Below are 18,250 nucleotides of genomic sequence, written 5' to 3' on the forward strand. Positions count from 1 at the left end.
ACAAGTATCCAATAAACACAGTCTGCCAATTTCCCAACAACAAACCCAAACAAGCAGACACAACATGCTTAGAAACTCGGACCACATTACCTTACATCAAAGACATCTCTGAATGACTGCCAGACTACTCAGATTGGAACCCCATCAGTAAATGCATCGATTTGGACCCTGTCTACTATCCTCTGAGAAGAAGAACCAGAAATGATATCACCCACCCAAAGAAACAAGACGCCTAAATAGAAAGCAGAACATAACATGAGCACTTTGCCAGAGGCTCACTGATGATGTTACTTTGTATGGTGATGAAATGTCTGAAATCAAACCTATCAGCTCAGCAAGCAAACTTACAACCAGTTACTCAGTCTCTCTTCATGGGTAAAATGCTTTACCCCAAACAACCTCCAGTTGAATCTACTCTGCATCCCTCCATCGCAATCACACCCTTCATATCGTGTATACCCAGGACTGCACAGTTCTCCAGATGTGCCCTAACCAAAGTTCTGTACAGCTCCAACACAACCTTCTTGCTCCGATAGTGTATGCCTTGACTGATAAAGGTAAGCATTCCATATCTCTTATTAACTATCCTTATAACCTTGTCCTGCTATCTTCAGGGATCCCTGAAGATCACTTTGCTCCTCTGAGCTTCTTAGTCTCCTGACACTAATGCCGACTGCCTTGAAATTTCGTACAGAGCTGATGAGTTGGAATCAGAGCTGCAGACATTTTAACACATCAGGGAGTAGGGGAGAGTTTCTGGATACAGTCACACCCCTCAGATTTATTATATCAAGTTTGATCAGTGGTCAGAGACACGAGAGTCTGTGACTAAGAGCAGGTATGCTGGTCCAGAATTAAGCTTTTGAAGAGCCTCAGTTACTGCCCTTACCCAATAGCTACAATGTTCTTGTTCCCAGTATAGATAAGAGCACAGCTTAGACAGAAGATGAACACACTGACCACTGCATCATGATCCAGAGAGCCATTCAAATGGGGGAAGAATAGTTCAAGGAATAGATGCATGTTCTTTGCAGCAAAGTCAGAGAGTCCCAAAGACTGTGGTGCTTACTTGGTGCCAAAGTTCAGGACATCTCTCCTGGGCTGGAAAGGAACTTAGAGTGGGAGGGGAAGCATCCAGTTGTCTTGGCTTACACAGATACCGATAAAGGTGGGACTAGAAAAGGAGTTCTGCTGAGGGATTAAGAGTGGATAAATTGAAAAGCCGACCACAAGTATAGTAATTGCCAGTCCTCTACCTGGGCCTAGTTAAAATTAGCATATAGCAATAAGATTGCACTGGTAAATGCATTACTCAAAGATCAGTGTGGATAAAATGAGTTCTGATTCATGGGGCACTGGCAGTAGTATTGGATAAAAAGAGAGCTGTTTCATTAGGTTGGGCTTTATTTGAGTCATGCTAGAACCAGTATCCTCTTGAGTTGTAGAACTGTGTTTAGAGATATGGCTTTAAACTAATTAGTGGAGGGGAGGATTCAGAGTGGATGTGCAGGGTAATGAAGAGGCAAATGGTGTTTAACATGTAACAGGAAGCTGTAGAAAATATACACAAAAACATGTAACGGAAATAAGAATCAAAACAGCCACAGTACTGAAAATAATTTGACAGATTAAATAGAATGTTAGCCTAATTAGAGAAATTGAATACCAGGAGGTCGAAGCCATGCTTCAGCTCTGCAATGTCCTATTCATGCCACAATTGAGCAAATCTGGGCATGACACTTCAGAAAGAATGTACTGGCATTGAAAGAAATTCAGTCTAGATTCACCAGAATAATGATCAGACCTTAAGGTTTACATTTCAGAGTGATATTGCAAAAAGTTCAAACATATCCATTGTGATTCAAAAGGTTAAAAGGTGATTTGATCTAATATTTTCAAGACATTAAGGAGAAAGAAAGAGTGAATAGGGATATGGGTTTTTCATTGGATGGGGAGACTAGAATTAGAGGATATAGCCTAAAGATTAGAACCAAACCTTTCAATAAGGAAAGCAGGAATACTTTACTGCACACAAAGGAGGAAGTTTGGAACTTACTTCAGTAAAAAGCTGTTGATGCTAGATTTAATTGTTAATTTTAAAACTGATTGAAAGCATTTCTTTAGCCAAAGGCACCAAAGATATAAGGCAAGATAAGTAAATTAAATTAGGTCACAGACCAGTCATGTTTAAAACGTCTGCCTCAGTGCTCTGGGATTCTATCCAAGTAATCAAAGCAGACAAGCCCTCTACCCCTCATTTGTCACACCTCTTCACACTCCTCACACACTGTCCATATCCCATCCGTACAAACCTATGTCCCTACCCACACCCATGGCCCCACATATCTCAATCTGTGCCAATCTACCTATCCCCAATGACTCTTCATACATTCCATGGCAATCCATTCCCTGCTACTAACCCCAATTGTTCTTTGTAGCCTAATGTTAACTTAATACCACCTTATGCCAAGTCATATATTCTATTGCTTTCTATCTTTATACTTTCCATGCCTACTAACCCAGTATCTACCATAGCTGACCTCTGGAGCCCTCCTGAGATGTAATAAAATTAAATTATAAGTATCACTTTACAAAATATATAAAATTAAAAACACTCATGGATAAAAGCCAGTTCAATACATCTAAATGCCTTCAAAATTATAATACTTCTTAAAAGGTACAAAATGCATTTGTAATTCTACATCAAAGACAGATAGTCCCTTAATAAGCTCTTCATGGTAACAAACCCTCACTACTCCACCTCCCCACTATGATAATTATGGGTTATGCAGGCAGTCAAAAAATACTCATCGAATAAAGGTATTTTCAGTTTTATGTCAACAAACAACTATTGAAATGGTAGGCACACCAGATTCTTTTTCAATTCAGGGGTGATGTAGGCTGGTTTATGTTTTCAAAATTTAAAAACATAGGGATTTAATAACTTGACAGTTCCATGGGCCTTATCCATCTTACACAAGTTCATATTTCTACTTAAAAATCCTAAGTTGCACACTGCAAGAGGAGTTACCAGCAAAAATGGGATCTGTTTGAACTCTGCAGTTTTCCAAATGAATCATATCCTGCTGCTTCCCCCTACAAATAGGATCTATCAGAAATAGAGGCAGGTCTTCCTGATCCAGGTTCCCTTGTAGCATTTTCAATAGGGCACAGAGTCTCCTTGACTCTGAATATCCAGGGCAGGGTGACATTTTGTGATCTGTTCTCCACCCATCCCCAACCTCGCCACACCAATCAGTTTGGATCAGGACATTGGGGAATTTCAGATTGGATGCCGTGGCATTGGTGCCATGCCTGTTACCCATTCATTTCCACTGGTACTTTACTCATGGTGAAGAAGAACTGGGAGGCCTGCTTGCTCTTGAACCAATTAAGGCCCTTAATGGCCAATTTGTTTTCCCAAAATGAGAGGGTGGAAAGAGTATGTGCTGAATGCTGTTATTTCTGACCCCACTCAGTGTCCCCCTATTTTCTTGATTGGTCTTGCATCCTCCCAAATCAAGTCTATGATGATAGGATTTAATGCATATGTGGATGAGCCTCTGGTTAGCTGTGATCTCAGTAGTCTTGTGCAAGTATAATCTCTGGTAGGATGTTGATTCCTGTACAGCACAGCTCAGTAGCCTCACTATCATGTATAGTACATTAAAATCATTGTTTAATGGTAACCTAAAAGTCTGGTTGATTACAAAGTGCTAAATAATAAATGCTACATTTCCAGCTCTCCATCATACTTGTCAGGGCCTATTGCACTCACCTTCTAATCTGGCTGCAAAGCTCCTCAGTCCCAGCATTGGCCACTATGCTTAGTAACACTGCTGTGACTAGAAAGGGATATATTCAAATGGTAGTCTGATTTTAGAGACAAGATTTCCTCAAAATCATTCTTAGGCAATTAATGGCTAAGAATACCGTGGGGTGCCATGGTGGCTCAGTGCTTAGCACTGCTGCCTCACAGCACCAGGGACCCGAGTTCAATTCCTGTATTGGGTGACTGTCTGTGTGGAGTTTGCACGTTCTCCTCGTGTCTACGTGGGTTTCCTCCGGGTACTCCGGTTTCCTTCCACAGTCCAAAGGTGTGCTGGTTAGGTGAATTGGCCATGCTAAATTGCCCATAGTGTTAGGTGCATTAGTCAGGGGTAAATGTAGAGGAATGGGCCTGGGTGGGTTACTCTTCGGACGGTTGGGCCGAAGGCCCTGTTTCCATACCATAGGGAATCTAGTCTAGTGGTCTGATGGACTTACAATAGACTTAGAACTTCCAGCAGAAATAGCTTACTCCTGACTTTTAAGCTCAGGAGAAAAATCATTACCACCACATAAAATCCAGGACATTCATGCAGATCTGCATTCCACAAACTTTTCTATATTTTAACATTTTTTGTACCTGTTGTGTGATGTACGTTTGTGTCTGTGTGTGTGTGTGTGTGCGCACATGTGTTTGTGTGTGTGCGCGCACACGTGCATGTGAGGTATTGACAGTAATATTACATACAGTCATAGAGATGTACAGCATAGAAACAGACCCTTCGGTCCAACCCGTCCATGCCAACCAGATATCCCAACCAAATCTAGTCCCACCTGCCAGCACCCAGCCCATATCCCTCCAGCCCATATCCCTCCAAACCCTTCCTATTCATACACCCATCCAAATGCCTTTTAAAATGTTGCAATTGTACCAGCCTCCACCACATCCTCTGGCAGCTCATTCCATACACGTACCACCCTCTGCCTGAAAAGGTTGCTCCTTAGGTTTCTTTTATATCTTTCCCCTCTCATCCTAAACACATGCCCTCTAGTTCTGGACTCCCCAACCCCAGGAAAATGACTTTGTCTATTTATCCTATCCATGCTCCTCATAATTTTATAAACCTCAATAAGGTCACCCCTCAGCCTCTGACACTCCAGGGAAGAAAGCCCCAGCCTGTTCAGCCTCTCCCTATAGCTCAAATCCTCCAACCCTGACAACATCCTTGTAAATCTTTTCTGAACCCTTTCAAGTTTCACAACATCTTTCTGATAGGAAGGAGACCAGAATTGCACGCAATATTCCAACACTGGCCTAACCAATGTCCTGTACAGCCACAACATGACCTCCCAACTCCTGTACTTAATACTCTGACCATGTTACAGGTCCTTTTAAACAATTTCTCTAGCAATGCATAGCTTAAATAGGCCCACTTAAGTCACAATTTGCACTGGATCTGTTATTCCATGCTCATTCAGCTCCTGTACTCAGTACTCTGACCAATAAAGGAAAGCATACCAAATGCCTTCTTCACTATCTTATCTACCTGCGACTCCACTTCTTGTTAATTTATGGGGTTAATATTGCGTTATACAAGTCTTGTGTTATACAACCATGAGAAACCGCGTTCAGAATGCTATGCATATTTCTCAGGACCTCCACAATGAATGAGGAAGACCTCCACCCCAACGACAAGCCCAGTGTACTGGCTTTTTTTAACTGAACACTGCAAATCAGAGATCAGTTGTTGCATACATACTCTATTCCTAAAATTTTGCATGTCAGTAATAACAGTAATAAATAAGTGAATTCTAAGTATTATGTGTAAACAATATTTGAATACAAAATACTCAAACTCAACAATAAATTACGACAATTAATGGGCTTTAAATATTTTTGTGGCTGCAAGTTCTCAAGAAACTGTAAAAAGGATTAAAATTGAGACTTTCAAATCAGAAATTTTGCCCTGTCTATTTAATTTTGATATTTAATTTATCTCTTATTTAGCTCTGTTGTAATATGGTGAACTATGCTCAACTGAAGTATGTAAGGAGAGAGAAAATAAGTTTTGTGGGTAAACTTGCAAGGAATATGAAAATGGACAGCAAGAGTTTCTTTAAATACCTAAAAAGGAAGAAAGAAGCCAAATTGAACATGGGATCCAATTATTAAGGGAAACCAGAAAATTTCAGAGGAGTCGAATAACTGTTTTGCATCAGTCGACACAAATAGCATTCCAAAAGTAATAAACATTCAAGTGAAAAATGAAGGAGAGGAAATAATTACAATAACTACTACTAGGTAAAATATTAGGGAAACTAATTGGACTAAAGACCTGATGGAATTTATCTTAGGATATTAAGGAAGTAGCTACAGATTTGGTGGATGTACTGGTGGTAATCTTCTAGGAATCCTTAGATTCCGGTAAAGTCCCAGAGAATTGGAAAATTGACAATGTCAGACCTTTATTTAGAAAGAGAAGAAGGCAAAAGTCAATTAACTGTTAGCTAGCTTACTGCCTGTTATTGGAAAAATGTTAGAGTCTATTATAAAGTATGTAAAAGTGGATCATCTAGAATGCATAATATAATTAAACAGTGTCAGTATGGCTTTGTGAAGGGGAAATCATGCCTCACAGTTTACTAGAATTTTTGACGAAGTTATAAACAAGATAGATAAAGGGAAAACTGCAGATGTAATATGTTTGGACTTTCAAAAGGCATTTGATGAGGTGCCACACATTAGGCTACTCAATAAAATGAAAGCCCATGATGATGGATAGAGGATTGGCTAACTAATAGAAGACAGAGAGTTGGGATAAGTGGGGCATTTTCAGGATGGCAACCTGTAACTAGTGGTGTGCCATATGATTCAGTGCTGGTGCCACAATTATTTTCAATATATATTAATGACTTGGATGAGAAAATACTTTAGCCAAGTTTGCAGATTACACAAAACTAGGTGAGAAAGCAAGTATATCTAAACCGCAGAATCTGCAGAGTGATATAGACAGATATGAATGGGCAAAAACTTGACAGATGCAGTTCAATGTGGGGAAATGTGAGGTGATGCATTGTGGCAGGAAGACAGGAATTGAAATCTATTTAATTGGTTGAAAACAATGCAGAGAGGTACAGAATAATGGAATTTGAGATCCCCATTCAGGAATCACAAAAAGCTAGCAGCCAAGTTCAGCAGAAAATAGGGAAGCCAAATGGAATGCTGGCTTTTAATTTCAAAGGGAATGGAATGTATAAGTAAGAAGGTTTTGCTAAACTATGCAAGACACCAGTCACACAATGGCTGGAATACTGTGAACAGTTTAGGTCTTCAGTTATGGAAAGGTATACTGGCATTTGAGGCAGCCTGGAGAATGGTTCCCTTGGCTGATAACAGTTATGGAGGGACTGTCGTATGAGGAAAGGTTGGGTAGATTGGGCCTGTATTTGTTGGAATATAGAAGAAAGAGGCCTTATTGAATGACAGTAAATTTTTAGAGGACTTCATAGGGTAGATGCAGTTACCCCTCATGGGAGAGTCTAGGACCAGAGGGAACAATCACATTTAAGACAGAAAGGAGGAGGAATTTCTTCCCTTGGGGTTGTGAATCTAAAGAAGTGTTTACCACAGAGGGCTTTTGATGTTGAGTCATTAAGTTTATTCAAGGCTGAGATTTTTAATCTATAAAGGAATCAAACGTTATGAGGAAAAGGCAGAAAAGTAGGGTTGAAGATTATTACATCAGCCATGATCACATTAAATGGTGGAGCAGGGTCAATGGGCTGACTGGCCTACTATTGCTCCTTCATCTTACGGTCTAATCTGATCATATTCAAAAGTCAATTACACTCTTGGTTTCAGAGTCATGATGAATTGTAGAAAAGATACAATAAATTTACCGTCTTACCCTTCTCATTATGAAAATGCAGTTTCCACTGCTTCAAATAGTTTGAATAGGGCTAGCATCAGAAAGGAGTTAACAAGGGTAAATGTTCAGTGTTGCTTTGTTAGTGATCATGTTGACTAGTTATAATTTATAACATTATTTTGGTCAAGCTCCAAAATCTCTGAAATGTTTGTCATTTATTATAAGGTGGATTATGGACTGTGGCCTGAATCTTTTACAAAAATACATTAATGACTGATTGATTAATCACTAATCCATTAAAGCATCAAAGGCCTTACCCAGGGTGATCATCAGCTATGCGTTTGAACTCCTTGTTCCAATCTGGCCTGCCGTAAAAAGTCTTCTGTTTCAGCCCGGTGATAACATCTTTGTTTTCTTCATAATGCAAGGCAATATGAGCAGCCTGCAGAAAAACAAGTCTCAGTCTATCATCAATTGGCTACAAGTCTACAGTATTACAAATTGCACATAAAACCTTTTCTTAACCCCTTAATTGGGTTTCTCAGAAAGAGATTTCAAGACCTATTGGGGTTGTGTGCTGGAAATCAAATCCCATTATTCTCAGAGTCATCACTGTGAGTATCTGATGAAACCAGATATTTTGTTGAATTGCCCAATTCAGTTTAAAAATATTCACACATTTTTCATAAACAATGAATCAACTTAATCCTTTAATTACAACAATGGCAAGACAGATATGGATTCCACAACTTCAACTCTACCATTTGCTTAAAATTCCAATACAGAAACCAATTTACTCAGAAAGAGACAGGACACAAGTATTATAAGTGGGGAAGGAAGGAAAGTCAGGTATGTGCCGTTTCAACACTAATTTGGACGAAAAAGGTCAATGAGTTTTCTTTCAGTTCATCCTGATTCCTTTTGACTCTGAGGTCACAATAGTTTGATTTGATTTATTTATTGTTGCATGAATTCCATTATAAAATACAGTGAAAAGCGTTGTATAGTGTCACCTCTCTCCAATAACAGAAAAATAAACCAAAATATAGAATATAAAGGAAAGAGAATAAAGAAACAAAGGAATTGTTCAACTATACAGTCCTTCTTATTACGTGCTCCACTACGGGCCTGATACGAGTCCTTTTGCCATGCTGACGTTGCTGGAACGAATGTCTCTACTCTTCGGTGCCCTTTCGCTTCCGCCAATGCCTTCAGAACTAGGAGTCATCACTGGATATTGCCAACGCAGACACCACTAATACTGCCAGGTACTGCATTGGCCCAAACTTCCCACCACTGCTGCAATGAGTTTGCTTCAGGCCCAATTCGCTGATGCAACGGCTGCCAATCCCACAGGGTCTCGTATTGTGCCCAAACACACCTTCACCATCGCCTCTATGAATCTGTGCTGGACACAGACGCTGCCGGGAACACAAACTCACCTCTGCCACGGCACGCATGAATTGGCTCAAGGGCCGCCCTTGAATCTGTCAGGAACCCAAACTCAACTTCAACGCCGCTATCAGGAGTTCAAACTGAGCCCACTTGCCGACGGTCATGAGTCCACGATGGGCATGTTGATTCAGTGTCTTTTATTCACTGGTTGAAAATTCACCCTTTCAGTCTGACTTTTTTTTGCCTTTTCCATTCAATGAGAGAATTTGCAATGAATGCAGCTTAAGGTAAATGGTAAATGAGAATTGGCAGTTTTGTTACTTTTCTGCAAAATAGCTATTACGCAGTCAAATAGCTATTACAAAGCTGAGCCTACAACTGTACAATTGAAAACAAAACGGAAGGACTGTCTCAGAGCAAAACTACTTAGTGTGCACACGCCATGAATAAGGCATCATAATAGATGAAACTCACAATGAGTTCCAGTCACTTGTTCTTAAAGCTACAACACCTTCTTCTGCAGTTTCCCTACTGATGCACTGGATTCCACCATCAATACAGATGGGGATTTTTGTGGAGCCTCTTCCTTGGATAAGTTGTGTAACTTGCATGGTAATCCATGGTTGGATTTGGTTGGATTGTAGAGTTTTGATCTGATACACTGTGGGATCGCTGATTTCCATTTATTGCATTCATCTATAGGTTAGTATGCATTCAGTCCTATGTTCCTGTTCCATTTGGTCGGCACCTCATTTTTAAATATGCCTGGCATGCTCTCCTGACTCCTCATTGTATTATGATGATATTGTACTGAATTAAGTGGCAGCAAAGGACATTATAGAATCACAGTACTGTCAAATTTAGATTCAGGCCAGTAATCTGGTACATATTGAATTTCCAATCCCAGGAACATTATCATGAGAAAGTTTCATTGAAAGCCAAATAATTTTCACATGGAGAGAAACATTGTCACATTCATTTTAATCAGCTCTAATGCATTGTAGAACAGTTGTGTGTACAATAACACTGGTAGACGTCTGGGAAAATTTAACCATTGATAGTCTAAACTGGTGATATGACAAAATAGACAGCAAACCATGGAGAGATATATCTTCAAAAGGTTTATCAGAAGGTTTGTACCAATTATATTAAGTTCAACTCGATAAATGGTACAGCAATATATCAAAAATGTATGCCTGCGCTGATCCATGATGCATCTTTGTCAAAGGTTTTAAACCACATTAATATGGCATGTGCTTCCAAGATAAAATCAGAAAATAAGAAGCATATTCTAATTTACAAAATATCTCAACCAGACAATTAAACTCTAGATGTCTCAAAAGACTGTTTACTTACCAGATGTAAGTAAACAGAAAAAAACTGCAGATGCTGTAAATCAGAAACGAAAACAGAAATTGCTGTAAAAGCTCAGCAGGTCTGGCAGCATCTGCGGAGAGAAAACAGAGTTAGCATTTCGAGTCGAGTAACTCCTTCTCCAAGAAAGAGTCACTCAACTCGAAATGCTAACTCTAATGCTGCCAGACCTGTTAAGCTTCTACAGAAATTTCTGTTTTTGTTCACTTATCAGTTAAGGTTCAAATCAAAGGAACACAGCTCCACCTAATCAGCATAAAGCTCATTGCATTATATAATAATCCTGTCCTTTCCAATGCTGGCATTGAATTTCACAGAAAATAAGAGCAGGAAGAGGCATTCAGAACTTTGAGCCTGCTCTCCCATTCAATATGATCAGGGCTGATCATCCAACTCAGTAACCTGTTCCAGCTTTCTTCCTGTAGTGTTTGAACTCTTTAGCCTTAAGGACAATATCTAACACCCACTTGAAAACACTCAATGCTTTGACCTCAACTGTCTCCCATGACAGAGAAGTCCACAGGCTCACCACTGTCTTGGTAAAGACATTTCTCTTCATCTCAGTCATTAGACTTTCACCTCAGGTTCTGGACTCCCTGCTCATGGGGAGCATCCTTCCTGCATTTATCCTTCCTAATCCTGTTAGGATTGTATTGACTTATGTGCGTTCTCCCCAGCCCCACCCTCTTGTTCTTCTAAACTCCAGTGGAAGATCTAATCTCTCTTCATCCTTCAGTTCTGCCATCCCAGGAATCATCTGGTAAATCTTTGTTACACTGCCTCCATGGCCACAGCATCCTTCCTCAGGTAAGGAGAATAAAACAGCACACAAAACTCCTTGGTCTCACCAAGGCCTGCAGCAAGACATTCCAGATCCTGTACTCAAATCCTCTCATTATAAATGCCAACATATCATTTGCCTTCTTTACCATCTGCTTCACCTGCATTCTTACTTTCAGTGACTAGTGTACAAAGACATTCATGTCCTCCCATTGGATTCCTTGTTGAGTTTTCCCATTTAGCTTGTTTGGTGGGTTTAGTAAAATGGGATATTGAATATTGATGCAGTGAGTTTGGGCTGATAACAAGCATTTTACAAGTAATAATCACCACCAATTGACAACTTGTTGTTGTTGCCTTGTGAAAATCTCACTCCAAAGCTTGTGAAAAGCTCAAAAAATGCCACAAGTTGCTTCCAACATGAGATTGGCCTCATCAAGTTTATCATCCATTCTACCACACATCTTGCCATTGACCATGTTGCTCAGGTTTTATCCCTATACTTTTCACCAAAAAAAAAACACATTTCAATCTTAACATTCTATATTTTATTCTATGTTCTATGTAACCTCAACCAGCAGAGAACACCAATGACAGTGATAATTGAAAGTCTAATCAACAAGGAGAAGACTTTACAGGTCTCAGGTGAGAATGTAACTTCTTCAGCAACCATGCACAGAAACATAGAGAAGGAATAGGCATGCTCTCAGCTCACATTGCAATCTCCAACTGATAACTTCTCATTGCTTTGCTTACCAAAAAACTACTGCCTTAAAGATATTCAAAGCTACCACTTTTACTGCTTTTTCAGAAGAAAGCTAGGAAATTGCTTGAAAATTGAAATTACAAGAGGGTGGAATAGCTTTCTATGAATTGTTACAAGCAAATTCAGGATGGTTCGAGTATTTCAAGACAAATGCAAGTTTACATGATCTGAGATTTATTACTGAGGTAGCAAGTGCTAATCTAAGAGCTGCAGATGCATATCCTGTAACTTTAAAGGCTACATTGAGGAGAGAAGTTAGTTATTCTGTTTTATATTAATTGTGTGGGGGACATATGGCTGACACCCCAGACTGCCACCAAAATAGGTCACCTGAGAGCCACCAGATGTACAACAAGCCTGCCCTACAGCTGTAAAGTGTTGAAGGTGGGCAAAATTATTACAGGGCTGGATATTGTATGCCACAGTAAATGTGGCACCCACCTTTCATCTGTAAGGTAGGGTGAGTCTGGGAGTTGGTGGGAAGATAATGGGCTGGACACTTGTCTTATTTCATATGCTCAGCTATACAAAACACACCTAGAGGGATATATAATATCCAGTCCATGGTAAATTGCAGCACCGGGATGTGCTATGACTTGGATAAATCCATTTAATGTTACAGGATACTCAAGAGGGTAAGGCAGAAATTTTGCAAGCAATCTAGGATGGACCCATTTTAAAGAAGCGTCAATGATGAAATTCAAGCACAATGGACCCTTCAAAATGCCCTGCTCCATCACCTCTCTCTCTATTAACTGTCCCTCCATAAGCCCTCCCTCCATTAGCTCATTCAGTTGCAGCTATCAAATCAGTTATCTTCCACAGGCTCACTCAACAAATCTTCAATCTCCAACAAACTACAGTATTTTAAATGCCGAAATAAAGATTTTCATCACATTTTGCTACTTATTCATGTGATTAATTAATACATTAAATATATAAAAATTATTTTTTTCATCTAAAACTTGAAGGTCTGGAACATAAATCTATCTTTATTACATGCTTTCTGTGGGAAAGTGATTATTATTTGGTGTGTTTTTGTTTAGCTCACCATTTTCAGGAATACATTAGGAGTGTATATGCAAATTTTATTCTTTAACATGCAACATAAGTAAAAAAATGTCCAGAGTAAAGCAATAAATTCTCACTCACCTGGTATTCATCCCAGGCAGTGAGGAAAATGTGATAACTCAGAAAGCGACTCCTTCCTCTCTCCATCAATTGTACTTCCAGAGATTGCAAGAGATCTGCAAACCATTCAAAAGAATGGGTATCCCGGCATATCCAATAGAAGTAAACCTTTACATGTAAACAAAAATGTTTCAGAAATTCCATCACATTCATGAAAACATACAAGTTGAAAAAAAGTTAAAATGACAATGGAAATAAAATTTGGTGAGGAATGGTATCATCATTTTTTGGACAATTAAGGAAAAGCAGTAAGCCAAAGGGATTCTTTAATACACATGAGGAAACAAAACAACTATTGTGACTTTTCAAACTTAATTTTTCTTTCACATTTTGTTGTATTTTCTCTCGGTCCACATCCAAGATTTTACAATTTCCTAAACAAAGCTAAAGTGAATGCATTAAGTTTTCCTCTATTAATTGATGTACCTACCTAATCCATCTTGTTCCTTATGTAGCAGCACCTGGTCTAACACTGCAACATATTTTAAAATTGGTAAAGCTCATATTGCACTTGCAAAAGATTTCTCTATGCAATGTGTTTCTACAGGAATTAATCAACATAGTTTCCTTTTAGAATCTGATCATTGTGCAGCATCTGTGGGAAAGCCAATATTTATTCTTAAAAGGTAACAGTGAACCTCTCCACTCCAATGTGGTACAGGTACATCCACAGTGCTGTTGGTTAGAGAGTTCTGAGGTTTTTATCTCCAAGTCAGAATGGGGTGTAACATGGAAAAGTTGGAGATGGTTACGTTTCCTTAAATTTCGTCTCTTTGACCTTGATGATCAAAATTGTATTTTTGGGAGGTGGTGTTTTTGAAGAAATTAGTTTTGTAGTGCAGCTTGGAGGTAGTGTATATATATCATAGTTACGGTTCACTGGTGATGAAGGGCATGAATGTTTAAGGTGTTGGTTTAGGTATAAAATAATTGAGCTACTTTATTGTCGGAAATTCACTCAATAGGATAGTGGACAATATTCCTTCATATTCCTGACTTATGCCTTGTGAATGGTGAAAAGCTTCAGGGGAGCCATAAACTGAGGTGCTAGCTGGAAAGTGTGCAAGTTTTGACCATACTATTTACAATTAAATTTCTGTCAACAGTGACCACTAGAGTGTTGATGTAGAAGAGTCAGTGATGATAATTGCACTGAATGTCAAGGGCAGGTAGTTACATGGTCAATTAGGAGATTTTGCATATCTTTTGCATGACTGCTATTTATCATTTACCAGCTTGAGCCAAATTATTGCCAAGGTGTTGTGCATGAAGGCATGAGCTACTCCATGACTGAGGAGTTGCAGATGGAACTTATCATAAAATTACCTTCAAATGTCCTCATATCTGATCTTATAAAGATTGAAACACATTGATGAAGCAACTCATGCTGCCTGGGCTTAGCACATTATCTTGAAAACCATCTGCAGCAAAGTCCTGGGTCTGAGATGATTAACATTCAGTAATCACACCATTTTTTGTATTCAGTATGATTCCTGATAATGAAAAGGTTTCCTCCTGATTCTAATTTAATTTCAAATTGACAAAGAAGCTTTTATGGCCCATACTGTCAAACACAGCCTTGATGTAAAAGTCATCACACTCCTCTCAATTCTGACATTTTATCCATGGTTCGACCAAGTCTGTATTGAAGTGTGGAACTAAGTGATCCTAGAAGCAACCAAAGTGTGTATCATCAGTAAGCATAATGAGCGAGTGCCACTTGATTGAAGTCTTTGTAACAACTTGAGAATAGACTGATGGGGCAGTAATGGGCCAGATTAAAAATAGGTAGAGTTTTCTACCACATAGAGTGGTTGTGAAAACAGACTGTTTCAGGGACCAAGACTATTACCAGGACTCTGGTACAAATAATATCTCACTAATAACCATTGCTCAGGCTGGAATTCAAATTAACGATCAGACTTTGACATTTTCTTAAAACTGTAAAAGGAAGTTTGAGAAAATTAAGATACCTTGGTAATGAAAACATGTGCTGCATTTTGCCAATCATGTAAATGACCCAACATTGGCCAGGAAGAGTACATCCCCTCAATTTTACAAACAAGTTAATTAAATGGCTCCGCCAAGGTTGCTGAACTGTTTAGTATGGGTGTTGACTAGGAATAGCGAGGAAACAAATATTGATGGCCGTAGTTTATAGGACCCAAGAGTAATTAAATCATTATACAAAGCCTTAAACAAGAACTGATTGGAGTTTGTAACAAAACAATGTAAAAATTGTACAGACTTCTAACTTGCTTACTGACTGGACTTATCAAAATGATAAAAATGATCTGGAAGATGAATTTGTAGAATACTCTTGTAATCATTTTCTGGTGAAATATGTTTTAGAACCATTAGGATAAATCTAATTTAGATTTAACGGCTCAAAATCTCCAACAATGACAGACCTGCCCTTCCACTTACCTGAATATATTTAAAAATGTCAAACTTTTGATGCAGTGTCCAGAAGTCCTTCAGCACAAGGTTCCATGAGAAAAACAGCAGTGCAGAAGACATATTCTCTTTTTTGGCAGTAACTGATAATTTAAAGGTCCAGTCTTTTCATGAATGATTTGGTGAAACGATAATTGGATAGTAAATGGGTGACTGATTGAATAAATAGATGGATGAAGTGGTTGCTGGATGAGTGGGTAGGTGGATGAGTGGGAACATCTTCCATTGTATATGTGGCTTAGATGATCCAGAGACTGAAAGATGTGGGCCAGTATTGTGCAATGAGGTAGAGTTAATTAGTAATCTCATAACATAGGACCACTGGGAAATAGTCATCTAAATCGAGTTGAATTCCGTATGAATTTTCAAAGTGACATTCTCCAATACTACAAACAAAACTCTTATATTTAAAACCAATTCCATAAGCTTGAGGGGAGAGCTGGCTAAGGTTGATTGAATAAATAAACTAAAGGGTATAGTTGTAAGTGAACAATGAAAAACACTAGGTAACAGTTCAGAACGTTAAAGAAAAATACGCTCTATTCAAAAAAAGGACCTCAGAAAAAAATATGTTTCCTTGGTTTACTAAGGAATTTAACATAGCATTAGATTAAGAGTAGAGGTTTATAATGTTACAAGGAATAGTAGTATGCCTGAGAATTTAGAATATTTCTGAATCAGCAAAGGGCCTCAAAAAAGTTGATAAAATGAACATAGAATGAGAGTAACCCAGCCAGGAAGATAGAATAGATTATAATAGCTTTTACAAAACATAAAACAGTTTTAAAGAATTGAGGTGACCTCATTGAAATCTACAAGATTCTGAAGGGACTTGACAGAGTAGGCACCAGAAAAAGGGCCACACTTTGACAACATCCTAGGGGATGCCACTGACCAGAAACTGAACTAGACCAGCCTATAAATACAGTGGCACAAGAGCAGAACAGAGGCTAGGAATCCTGCAGCAATTCTGGTCTCCTTACTTGAGAAAAAATAAACTGGCACTGGTGCAGAGGAGTTTCACCAGGTTGATGCTAGAGTTGAAAGAGTTGGCTTATGAGGACAGATTGACTAGAGCGGTACTATACTCATTGGAACTTAGAACAATAAGGGGGGAATCTTACAGAAACATATAAAATTATGAAAGGAATAGATAAGATAGAAGCAGGGAGGTTGTTTCCACTGGTAGGTGGAACTAGAACTAGGGGGAATAGCCTCAAAATAAGGGGGAGCAGATTTAGGACTGAGTTGAGGAGTAACTTATTCTTCAAAAGGATTCTGAATCTGTGGAATTCCCTGCTTCAATGAAACAGTTGAGGCTACCTCATTGAATGTTTTTAAGGGAAAGATAGATTCTTGAATAGTAAAGAAATTAAAGGTTATGGTGAGTGGGCAGGTAAGTGGAGCTGAGTCCACAAAAAGATCAGCCATGATCTTGTGGAATGGCTGAGTAGGCTATCCAGGCCAGATGGCCTAATCCTGATCCTACTTCTTATGTTCTTATGTTAACTCACCTCTTCGCTCCTCAAAGCATCCCTTGTTAAATGTCTTAGTTTGTGTAATATCCTTTGTTCATTTTCAGGATAAAATAATACAATGACTTACATTACCTACCCTTTCTACTTTCATTGTTGTTGCTGGTTGATTGTATTTATACCAAATAGATTTCAATACAGAAGCAAAGGGGGTCACTCCAATTCCTGTAGCAATCAACACACTAACTTCATAATAGAATACGTCTATACAGGCAGTTCCAAAAGGACCATCAACTGCAACTCTGTAACACATAGGAAAATGTGCACTATGGCTTAAAGTGAACAGACATGTAACTACATAAGGCACCCAATATTCATTACTAACAAAGTCACTTCACAGTTACAGTATTTGCAATTTTCAGTTACTTTAACCAGTGTGAGGTTTACAGGATAATAATATTGAAATATTATTATGTACCCCTAGTCATAATGTTTACACAAGATATGCAGGGAGGGGTATTTAGCATTTGCCATTTTTAATCTTTCTTCCTGGTTGCCTTGATATGATTCCATCTTTGCTCAAAACTTTATCCTCCATGTCTTAGTGTTAATAAGCTACTTCATCATGGAGAGCATCACAGTTCAACCTAAACATTTATATACCTGATATTAAACCAATACAGTTTTCAATAAAGTCATAGAGTCATACAGCACGGAAACAGACCCTTCGGTCCAACCCATCCGAGCTGATCACACTGCCCAAACTGACCTAGCCCCATACGCCAGCATTTGGCCCATATCCCTCTAAATCCTTCTTATTCATAAAGCCATCCAGATGCCTTTTATAGAGACATATCAGTAACAAAAAATTAAAGGATTGAATCATAACAAAGGTCCCTAAATTTGACTCCCAAATCTGATACTAACACCTAAATTTAAATTTTGTAATTCAGGGCTGGTGGTGTTGTAAAAAGGTACTGTATCATTATTGATTATAGAAGATAACTACATTGTCATCTGTCAAACTGTTTTCAAGAACAGTTAGAAACATAGGGTTACTATAGGTTTACCAGTAAAAACTTACAGGTGATCAGGACATCAAAGATCATCACCTGGAGGAATTCACTCTGCTCCAGGAACATTGAGACCAATTGTAGTCCTCCAATTGTTATCAT

General features: G+C 38.7%; 1 protein-coding gene across 1 annotated transcript in view; it reads right to left on the reverse strand.

Moving 5' to 3' along the window:
• The window catches only part of LOC122553236 (NADPH oxidase 3-like), a 74,029-nt gene that overhangs the window by 6,818 nt on the left and 48,961 nt on the right, over window positions 1-18,250 (reverse strand). Inside the window, exons 10-12 of the mRNA XM_087991452.1 lie at window positions 17,215-17,377; window positions 13,105-13,251; window positions 7,955-8,079 (exon numbers count right to left, since the gene is read on the reverse strand). Of these exons, the coding sequence (XP_087847578.1) occupies window positions 7,955-8,079; window positions 13,105-13,251; window positions 17,215-17,377 (435 nt within the window). The remainder of the gene's footprint in view (window positions 1-7,954; window positions 8,080-13,104; window positions 13,252-17,214; window positions 17,378-18,250) is intronic.

This window comes from Chiloscyllium plagiosum, unplaced genomic scaffold (assembly GCF_037043375.1).
Source record: "Chiloscyllium plagiosum isolate Xiang-an unplaced genomic scaffold, Cpla_swu_hap1 HiC_scaffold_10, whole genome shotgun sequence".
Classification (NCBI taxonomy): Eukaryota; Metazoa; Chordata; class Chondrichthyes; order Orectolobiformes; family Hemiscylliidae; genus Chiloscyllium; species Chiloscyllium plagiosum.